At 44.1% G+C, this 11,713-nt stretch overlaps 1 protein-coding gene across 1 annotated transcript; it reads left to right on the top strand.

Moving 5' to 3' along the window:
- Positions 1–240: 240 nt before the first annotated feature.
- Positions 241–468, top strand: CCR75_009434 (uncharacterized protein; the record flags this gene model as incomplete). Its single annotated transcript, XM_067967473.1, has 2 exons — positions 241–333; positions 361–468. 2 exons carry the CDS (start codon positions 241–243, stop codon positions 466–468), a joined length of 201 nt encoding a protein of 66 aa, XP_067815564.1.
- Between the last annotated feature and the right edge of the window lie 11,245 nt (positions 469–11,713).

The raw sequence follows: 11,713 nt of genomic DNA, 5'->3' as shown, positions 1-11,713 counted from the left end.
TCGTTATGCTCGCAGTGCACGCCTTCCATTTGATCCTTTCCGATAATCACATTCGTAAGCGTGGCACCTGGCTCTAAGACGAATACGGCCGTCTGCCATCCACTCTCCTTCTGGCCCATACACTTGATATTTGAGCGTGCGTAGGTTTTCAATTGACCATCGTAGGTCTGACCCGACTTGACTGTGAATGGTTCGTCTAGGAAGACTATACCCGTACTAGTAGGCCACGATCCGGTCGGCATGGCAACGCCTTCGGAGCGCATGGATGCACTCGATGTGACAGCAGCCTTGGCTAAAAGCGTGGCTACAAAGACAGTAGTGATGTTGACCATGGTTGGCAGAGCTTGTTTAATTCTATAGACTGGATTGTCTATTCGAAAGCGCAAAAATGAATTTGACGTGGTGACTATCGCGATGTTCGGCATTCAAGCTTTTCGCGCTGCTGCTGGCGTCACTGCATTTCTTTAAGCTGCTCGCTACAATTAAAGGTTGCTAATCGCAGTGCGAAACGCACGTCATGCATTCGAATAACAAAATTTCGTCAAACTATTACAGGAGAGCATCTGAGCATGTTTCTCGATGTAACAGCTTGAGTATGAAATGCTTGTTTAAAATGACAATAATACAGTCGCAAGCGAAATAACTGGAATTCGTTTCCAAATTTAGCACATTATCAACTAATGATCAGGGGCTTTGTGAAGCTCTACTCCTTTGCGTCGCTATATCAGTCTTGGCTTTGTGCGTATACCGTTCTTAATTTTTTTGTTCACACGTCAAGCCGATGAATGAATTCACAATAACACGAAATGTAATGCTATATATCTCGTACGGCTTCCTCTAATTCCTGACAAATTTTCAAAGAAAAATGAAACCACCTCGAAAATCAATTTTAATTATATTTCGCTCAGGCGGAATCAATTAATTTAGCCCTAAAACGTCTGATAATGTTCCCTATTCCTTATACATAAGCGAATAAATCGGATGATTATACACTTTTATATTAATAAAGTGCTTTTCAAAAAATCAATGCTGGCTTGTAGGCATGGCTGCACGCACCCTTCATTCATTTGCTGTTATATAAAGCCAGTCTCGTGTCACGTTCGTAGAATGAATCGACAATATACCATATGGTTCAAGGGAAGACACCAAAAGAGTTTCCGGCCATCGTTTTGCCGCTGTGTCGAGCTCGTGATTTCCTTTGCTGACGCGTTAAATAGATGCATAAAAAGTATTTACATAAACTGTCCAACAGACTTGCTCTCCATCAATTATTGAATTACATCCACCTATTTCTTCATTTTTAGTGGCTCTACAAGTTGCCTACTTGCTGCAGTTCTGGGCTAAACTGTATACGTGAGTAAATTTATTCGTAATTTTTTAGCTTTCGTCTAAATTGTTGTATGGATGCAGTGAGACGCCACTGTTAGTTTTGATGAGTCGCCAGAGAGATAAGCTCTCGGATCGAATTACCTACAACTGAAAATGGCACAGCAGAGCTGTCGAACTTTCGAAAAGTGGTATAACCCTTGTCGTGCCTGTCGAACTCAAACCTACTTTTTCTGAAAATTTTATCGATTATAAAACGACATCTCTCGGCAGCAGCTCGTGGTCCGACGATGCAGCCTTACTGAAAACCGTCTAATATTGAATGAGAGGCACCATTCGTTACAGCTTCGACTTAATCGAAGCTATTTTAAAGTGCAACATAAAGCTATAATAGTAACATACTTTTTCGACTTAATGTATGTTTATAGTCGGAAATGAATGTTTACTATTATAGCTCCATGTTGCTCTCATAAAATATAAACGACAAATTGTAACGAGAATGTCCCGTTATTAAATATTATATACTTTGAGAAAAATAATAAATTATGAATATTACTTCCTATAAGAGAAAATAATAGAGGAGTATAAAAGTAGAGACCACAGTGTCGCCGCAACCCTCCCCGTCTCTTTGTTGTAATTAAACTTAAAATCACATATTAAGGGAGCCTGTAACGGGCTCAGCGCCTTATGTTACCATCCGTTAAGTATAACTAACGGTTAGGTCAATTACTTCATGTGAAGTAAAGTGATCTGTCACTCGGTTGAGGTTCATATAGTGACCCATTTTTGTGTATGTGATGACGTCTGGGACTGAAGTCTTCTGCAAGCCGACGTGTTAGAGTATAAACGTTTGCCAGCTATGGATGCACATCTACAGAAATGGCATCTAGTCATTGGGTGAAAAGGTTTTTAATTTAAATCTGTTAATCATAAATCAGTCTTAAAACTTCTTCCTAGATAACAAGTGCGCACGTGAAGACGGCAACTGCTTCCGTGACGACACTTGTTCTAAGGTACAAGTTCGTTGTGTGTGTCGCTTAGGCCCCCACCATCTACCTCGCCGCACCTTAAAGAAGACGGTCAAATCGCTTTCTCGCTGTTTGAAGTTGAGTGCTTGTAGTATGGGGCCACTTTAGAAGCGCTTGCTTACACTTGGTAGCACTTGCATACCTTCCCGAGACCCTTATCGCTGAGCGTGTCAGTGAGGATCGCCTCAATACCGATTGGGCTTATTTCCTTCACCTCTCCGAACATCAGCGATAGGTAGCTGAGCACTTGGCGCAGATCAGAATCTTGGGTAGTTCTTCTTAGCAACATGTTGCTCATTTGGAGCAGTTTGATGCGCTTCTGCACGTACAGCATATGACCGCGTCCGAGGCACATGATCATGCTGCGAAGGAGTCCGCCACTAGGGCATAGTGTGAGCTTTAAGCGTGAGCATGCTCGGAATAAGGCTCCTAACAGGACCGTTAAGACGCTCTCCGCCCAGCCTTATCAGCCAAAGGTTATTCGGATGGTCTCGCCCAAGTTTGATTGGATTGCAGCTTACACGGTTGCCCACTGGTTGTTAGCCGTGGGGCAATGCGATGTGGGATGGTCATCGAGGACAAAACCCGGATGGTGTCGTATGCTAAGTCTTTTTTGCGCAGTAAAATCTCCGAGTGTCTCATCTCGGCGCTTATGGTGAACAGCAAAGCGTTCCCTTTTATAAGCAATCTTTAAGACAGGGATTCGCGCCATGTATCAGCCACCGAAACAACGAAGTGTTGCTTCAGCCGCGCTTCTTTCTAGCACGACAGGCGAAGCGATCTCTGCAAGAACATGTGCAGGAGATGCGCTCGCTGTCGTCATCCATTACTGTGGGCCCAATACCGAAACACATTAAGGTGCCCACGTTCATGAACGGTCTGCGGCACAGTAAATCGCGTAGGCCTTCCTTAGTTGAAGAACAATACATTGAAAGTGCCTCGGTGATAGCTTGGTATAAGACGTCGACCAAACAAACTGAATGCCACTCTTCTGAAGTTGGGTAACGCAGACGTTGTCTGCTACAAGTGCAGCAAGCGCGGCCATATGATGGTTTGCTGCTATGCCCGAGTAGCTGCTGGCGCTAATATTCCCCGCAGGAAGGCTTCCACCCGAACGGCGATGGCAAGAACCAGTTTACACGACGCATGAATCCTACATCGACCACTGGCGGTTAGCGAAATGCAGGAGCGTAGTAGGGCGGGATGCCTTACTGTCGCGGACTCTGAAGCTACTCTAAGCTCAGAGCAATCGAACACATGGTTAGCATAGTCGTTGAATTCCAAATGTTCAGACCACAATTCTGCTAGTTTATAGCGCTCGAGTACGAGACTATGACTTGTGGTGACTCTTCTCGTTGATTCGAGTGCATCATAGTATTTTGTGAAATTCTGTGGTCTCAAAACAGAGACCGGCGCTTTGCCAGGATGACAAGCGAGAAGAGACGACAATTGATTATTGAACGGCGCGCTCGTGAAATCGGAGGTAGCTTAAGTTGAACTTGCCTTCGCCTTAAGTGGCTTCTCCTGTAAAGAAAAGTTCATGGTGCTAGTTATGAAGAGTCCGTACGACCTCATCCGAGGCATGCCACGATTAACAAGACTCGAAATATGGATAGACTGACGTTCACGCACAGCTACTAATTTTACGCAGGACACCGGACAAGGATTTGCCTCTGCGAGAGGATTATGCAAGGGATGTACAGTTGAGGGTGCGATGACGGGATGTCAACGTCGATAGGTCCTACCAGAGCTTAGAGCCTGGTGCAGTTGAAAGTGCCTCGACAGGAAGTCAAGTGACACAAGTTCCTGTCTAGCTTGAAAAGCCTGTGCAGTGAATAGGACGGTGACGAGTAGTCATGCACATAATGGTCCTACGCAGAGCCGAGAGTTCAATGGGGCACCTTCCGCTAGTGCTTCCTCAGTACTAGCTAATCGACACTGATAACAGTGAAGGTAAAGTTACTTCTCGAACACGATGTGCGGAGGAAGAATTTGAAGTTAAGGGAAATTTTAACAACTGAAGGACAGTACTGAGGCAGCCTTACTATAAGGAAAAAGCAAAACTGAACTCTATCATCAAGTTCCTTTGCATCATAATCTATTTAACTGAACTGGCTCGAGAAGCAGCGGTCCGCTTTGTGCAGGATTCCATCACTGATGCATTGGACCGACAGAAATAAAGCGCTGATCAAAATGGATGAGCAAACGTTCTTTAAACTAAATTAACGATCTAGTCCTACTGTCTACGGTAAATCTACCCAAATATGTAGTGACGAATGCGGGCAGTAAAAAATTTCTTCCCTGCTATACCGACCCTTTTCGTGTATTGCACCGGCGAGGCAATGCATGCTGCCTCGTAGGATGCGTGCGCATCCTACGTCTTACGTCAGTCCTCTCCGCCCGAGCTACCAATACGAGGCTTCCTTGGGTGTGAATCACACCGGTATGTCCCACTGGTCCCGGGTCAGACGTTACACTTTATCCTTCAAAGATGATAAATCGTGGCGAGCTGCAGCTATCTCCTTACGAAGGGCTCGAAGCGCCGTTCAGTTGACAATTGCTAAATCGCAATCTTTACACACTCTTCCAATTGATAGATGAGTAAATTATTCACCGTCGTCTGTAGTAATGACGACAGTCGTGCTCATGATCCGCCTTCTTGCGCAATCACCAGAGGACGCGACAGTGATCATGTTGACGATCGGGCACGACATATTGTACAGAGCCAGTTTATTCTACTACTCCTCATCCGTTGATGGCTCGGATGGTCAAAAGTGCTTTCTAACTGAGCGCTTCTTGAACCACCGCGGGGTGGGGGGGGGTCGAACGAGTCTTTTGTTCGCTTACGGAGGTATTCACCTTCGCACGATAGGTGAGAGCCTCGCTCCCACATGATGATCGATATTTCAGTGAACAGTATACGAGACCCATCCGTTGATATACAAGGATCATCGGAACTAGAGCGCTTTGCGCGCACGTGAAGGGATGGCAAAGCGTCAATCCCTTCGCGCATTTCAGAAGAGTGTTAGGCCCTCTAATTGGGATTCTTTAGGAGTACGCCTCCATAGGACTGTATCCTTAGCGTAGCAAGGATTTGGGCTCCCCAAGAAAGGCAAGGTTGACCTGCCTCTTTAGGCGCACCGACTTCGGACCTCTTCTCAAACCGGTCACGTACCGGAACCAGTTTGTCTAGTCAGGCCTATCGGCCTACGCTCTATACATTCTGTATGAAAGTTCCCCAAGCCTATGAAAGAATTTTATAACTCTTTTAAACGATACCACAGTACCATTGATGTCAAAAAAGTCATTGATGAAGAATTTTATTTTCGTCCTCACCAGGCTTGTGAAGCCTGGATATTTTGAACAACATAACTTTTATCGCTCGTTGGTCATTCCAGACCAACGAAAACAGGACGCCTTTGGCGGGCAAGCCATATTTCTTTTGAAGAGCGACACGCAACGTATTGCGGTCCCTCTCCCGTTGTTTTATGTAAGCATTTGAGCCGACAATTCTTTCAAAGTGATCTTTAGATCAGTTCGAAAGAAAATGGACACTTCGTTCCTCGTGTTGCATGTAAGCATGACCGGCGTCGTCACCTTTATCGGAGTCATCGCAAGATGACTCCTCAACAAGAGGTTTAGACCAATTAAACATCTTCGCAAATACTCTTTATTTGTCGCGCCAGAATGTTTAATTCGTCTAAACCTCTTGTCGGATCATCATCCAAGAGCGATGCCGAGAAATTTTAAGATATTTTTGATTTGGACATTTCATCGACTCATAATGTACGCCTCCAGTCGGAGTCTTAGGCGAGTCGTTTACCGCGATAGACGCCTGAATGTCTACTGTTGTTCTTGCTTCATCAGCAGCTAAATTAAATCGTGCAGCTGCTTGTTTTACCACCTTGATGGCGATGCTTACGGGTTTGTTTACCATGCGCCAATCGGTTGGAATAAAATAAATTAACAAGTGCTCCCTTACGTATAAAGGCACAATAGTAGTCTCTGTAAGTCAATTACTTAAGTGACTGTTGGTTGAGGGGGTGATGTAACGGGGTCTCATGTTACAAAAAGATTATTACCTATAAGAGAAATTATAGAGGAGAGCAAATATTATCGCTCAATATATTTTTTCTTTCCAATACTACCATACACTGTCAGATTTACAATATTACCATAAGGTAGTATTGTAGAAGCAGACGACAAATCTGTTCTTTGGTTGATTCATTAAATTAACCCTGCTTATCGCTGATATAAGCGCGACTCAGCGGTAATTCGTACTGAAACAAATATTGGAAGGAATTCACTGACTGACTCGGTATTGGCTTTAATTTCAGAACACCTGTCGTGCACTGCGGATTTTCATTCTCATTCTCAGTGAGAGCGTAATTGTTCTCACTGGTATAACCATTGTCGATGCTGAGTATTTCAGCATCGTTATCAAAATCAGTAATAGCCTTATCGCTATTATTTGTCTTCTTCGATATTAATAAAATCAACATCAGTATCCTTCGCATTGACTGTTGAGATAAGAGATAGCTTGATTGCTCACTTCTCGATCGAGTCACTCTCCCCTTGAACTAAGGCACACTTGAATAAGGTGGGTATGCGTGGATGGTGAAAGCCATTCATGAAGAACAGTTTGTGCGTTGTTGATGCATACACCGATTGTTGATGGCAAATTCTTCCATCAAGAAAGTCTCACTTTTAGTATGAAACGAGTGGACGTATCCTCAAAGTATCTCTTCGAAGACATGATTTGCACGTTCTGTCGGACTATACGTTTCACGATGGTCAGAAGTTGACATTTTCAATTGTGTTCCAAGTCATACGAACACGGATTGCCAAACCTTCGCCGTGAACCGGGGATCTCGACTCGAGACCAGCTCACGGGTAACCCATGAAGTTGAAACATCGTGTTGACAAAGACGACATACACGAGTACAGCCTTTGGCTAAGGTCAACTCTGGGACTGCAACAAGATGTATCCTCTTGCTGAGTTAATCTGCGAAGACAAGAATACTTATTCTTGTGAGCGACTCCGGGGAACTCGAGGACGAGGTCCATTAATATGGACTGCCAAGACTGTACCGGAAGTGCCAGATGTTGCAACGGATGAGGGATGAAGGAATTCGGCTTCACCGTTGACAAACCTCGTAAGCACGTATGTACTAACGCACGAATTTAGACTGGCGAGGCCAATTGAAAACGCGAATTACTGTGAGGCAAGACTTAGTGGTAACTCATAGATGATGCACAATCGCAAATCATTGTGCGTAAGAATGACGTGACAAGGTGTACCGCACCATTGGCTGTATAATACAGTAAACGATTGCGTGTTATGTATCGATCTGACGAATATCGACACAATGTCGATAATTTCTTCAAAGATTGTTGTGACAGGTTATGAGATGATCCATCAAATCTTTAAGTCTTATCTGCTTTTTAGGCTCTTCTTACGTTGTCAAGTGATTTTGACGACGAAACACTTATTGTTGTAATAGTAAGCTTATCCTCACTGTTGGTTGGCGCAGCGGCTCAAAATTAGCCGGCGCGAAAGCGCATCAGCGACAGCATTTAAAAGTCCTGGCTTATATTCCACGGGAAAGTTATACACCGCGAAAAAAGAAAACCATCTCGCAATTATTTGCAAGATGTGTGGACAGTTAGCGGCAGTGTGTAAAGGCGCATGGTCCATGTTTGCAGTGAACGGTCCATCTCCTTCGAGAGAGATTAATCTAGTCATATCTCATGACAAGAAGTTTTTTTACGTGCATTATATCATAACGCTTAGCTTATTGAAGCTGACGCGACTGATAGCAGACTACGCGTTTTGCGCCGGTTGTGTCATATTTGCATTAAGAAGAGCCTAATGTATTACGCTGGCGTCACAAACCACATGAAAGTCACAATGGTCTGACTTGGTCTGCAATCGCCAATACTGGCAATCGCATCAAGCTTCACTTAATACATTTAAAAGAAATTCTGACAATCAGCGTATCATGACCATTTGTCTACATTTTTCTTTAACTACCAAGAAATAAATGCTGTCATTTCGGCGAAGGTTCGCGAGTACCTTTGCAAGTACGCCGCTAATCCAAGAACCTTCCGAAGTCTTTTCACATCGACTGGCACATGCGAGCAGGGGATCGACTTGACCTTTTTAGGATCAGGACGTATACCGTGATTTTTCACGATGCACCCAAGAAGTGGTAATTTGCTTGCAGCGAATATTCACTTGTTAAAATTTGCATACGACTTATGCTTATGCATAAGTGCAATACCTTTCGAACGTGTGTACAATGTACTTCAACGTCCGACTGTCCGTTTGTGGCTCGGCTATCACAAAGACATAATCGAATATCTCGGTTCGAAATCTCGCATTGATCTCAACATATTTGTAACACATCTGTTGAAGGTTGCAGGTGCGTTTTGTTACGAAGCCCCTTCGGCATTACTAGCCATTCTTAAATATAACGCTTGTGGTGCTTACTGCTGAAAACGAAATATCTGTTTACGCGATAGGATCTAATAGAATCCGTCCGTCAGATCCATTGACGAAAACATGGTACTCTTTCACATGCCGTCAATAATTACGTCCTTCGATAACGTTGCAGCATTCATTATATTGAATGCATGCACTATCCGCCACCTGTCGCATACAGAAGGTCGGAATGCTATGTGGGAGGTTGACTCGTCTCCCTCACATGGCCCGTTACGATCGGCAAAGAACTTTTTATGGCTTATATTGGTGAGCAAAAAAAAGAGAACAACGACGTGCGCTCACTAGGCACTGGCCACTGCTTCATGACATAGTATTTCGAATCTGGTATCACGTCAATTCTCGTGTCGAGTGCCTTCATCCTAAAAAAATTCGATCGGTGTGCGTTTTTAGAAAACACATCCTTGAATTCGATCAAATCCTTCTTTGAAGGACCTGTCCTCTGCGACTCCCATCATTTAGACGTAAAACGTTCAATCCGATTCTTCTCATTGAGGACACTTTCGTCCATCGATCAGCTGCTGAGAACCCATTTGTTCTCAGGAAATGCTATTGCCGACCGAACATCGGCCGCGTACTCGTCATCTGTGACAAGTACGCAGATCTATTTGACTTTTCCATTACGCAAATCACGCAAGAACCGTTTCGATTTAGCGCTGGCAATGCGACGCTATCAGATCTAGTGCATAAGAGCCAACACTTGGTTCGTTATTTATGAAGACATTCAATGTCTCATTCGAAGCTTAATTCATAAGATACCTGGAGACTTATTCCACCAGATTCTTGCGGACTTATTCTTTTTGGTATTTTGGGACTTCGTATTTTATTTTTATTGGGAGCATCTTCCTCAATTGCCTCAATCTCTGGCTGCACAAGCACAGCGAGACCGAGACGATCGATTCTCCAGTCGATCTAGAATTTTCGCTCTGTCTCTTTAAGAAAGCATCCCAATCCCGGTCCATTCGACTTATTCGAGTGGTGGACCTTCGGCGCCGCCTGTGCTTGTACACAGCCGTCGGTACCAAACTTAACAGTGCGATGGGTTGTCGCACTGTGGTCTTGTGCAGTCTAACTAACAACCTTGGGCCATCGCACTCACTCGTGAGACATCCACATGCTTCTGGAGGTTTCGAGACGATCATCAGATGGCCGCCTGATGAAAGTGAGGCAGGCGTCGTCACGGATCGATACTGCCTATCTATCCATGGCTCGTACTTTCTGACCCATTGTAATCCAAGGATAACATCAAGTTGGTCATTTAAATCCAGTACGATAATATTATCCTCGTACTGTGTACCTTTTAACATGTATTGGAAACCATTTAAGGTTTCTCAACTCTTACAGATGTGCCTGTTAAAAGGAGCACTCTCATCCTCTGTTAAGGATATCGCGCTCAATAAGATTGAGCCAACAATCTTCTAGCGAGTGGCGTCGGATGATATTTGTTCGATGACTCACAATCGACTAGGGACTTTAGCGGCAACTATTTTGCCACTTTGATTTGCAACGTGATGAAGGTAAACTCATTATTAGTGTAACGGGGCACTATGACTTGTACTGTTTCAGTACAAGTCCACTTCGCACTGCTTCAGTTGCGAGTGGTGCCCTACGTTATTTCACGTACACTAGTACGTGCAGAGAAAGACTTCTCTTAAGGTAACTAGCTTAAGAGGGTAAAATGAAAACTGTATTAAATATAATTAAGTGTCTCTTGTTCTATCTTTGTAAATGCCAACTTAATTATAATCTAATACCTAACATGTAAATGATTTCTTATCTCTATCTTATCTATAACTCTCGCTTTGATTACTCTACAGCTGATTAGTTTGCGGAATTAAAGGTATATTGGTCTATACCTATTTAAGAATTCTGAATATTACTATAGAAAGTAATATCCTGCAAATATTATCTACCGTTTAGATAATATATTAATTAACAACATTTAAGTGTTAATTTCATGTAACGATACACCCCGTTACATCTCCCCTCCCTTAAACGACAATCACACTGACTGTCATTGGAAAGAGTGGTCGCTATGTGACCACTTAATTTTTAAAACGATGTTGATTGGTCAAAACCAATATTTTAAAATTTTCATCGCATGAAGATTCAACTCATGCGGGGTGACGAAAGTGCTGCGCCTTCGGCTGCGGTTCGTTTAGCCGCGGGTGATGCACTGTTATCTCTTGCGGCAGATGGAACGTCTGCCGTAGTATCTTCCACTCAAACAACACTAGATGTTGCGAGTGCACGTGGTGATTCACCACGTGAATACGACTCCTCTTTGGAGGTCGACTACGAATGCGAGTCGGATGAAATGGCCGAGTCGGGGAGAATGGAACAGTCGCCTGGTATACGTCAGGCGGCTAACTATGAGCCTTCGAATGAGAGGGCTCATTCTGATAGACGAGTAAACAGTCTATTTGGATCCGACGATGAGGTTGATCCCTCATCGCCCGTACGATCTCCCATACGGTCACGTCTCGCTTATGCAAGCTAGGAGTGCGTTCATTTGCAATGTCAAAGACATTGGACTCGAAGCCTGGCTTCAAAAACTTAACGCGAGTCGCGTTAAGTTTGAGAAAAGATCTCCAACCGGGGCAAAGTATAAATTGCATCGGTTGTCACGTGAGGCTGGGCTTTCATGCCTCACGTGGGATGTCCTTGTCCGTGTTGTGTAGACAACTCGAAGAGGGTAAAAGGGGATGTAAATTCCTTTTCTTCGGCCTGGGGAAGGGCTCGCATCTCTATTGAGATGCGTGACGCGATTGACGTTTTGCAATCGATTTACACGCGTCAGGGGCGCGTGTTTTCCGATGGACCTTCTGATCCATCGGATGGGTCTCGTCATACTGAC

Source organism: Bremia lactucae, linkage group LG8 (genome assembly GCF_004359215.1).
Source record: "Bremia lactucae strain SF5 linkage group LG8, whole genome shotgun sequence".
Lineage (NCBI taxonomy): Eukaryota > Oomycota > Peronosporomycetes > Peronosporales > Peronosporaceae > Bremia > Bremia lactucae.
The sequence above is the reverse complement of the archived record's forward strand: the minus strand, read 5'-3'. Positions and strand labels throughout refer to the sequence as shown.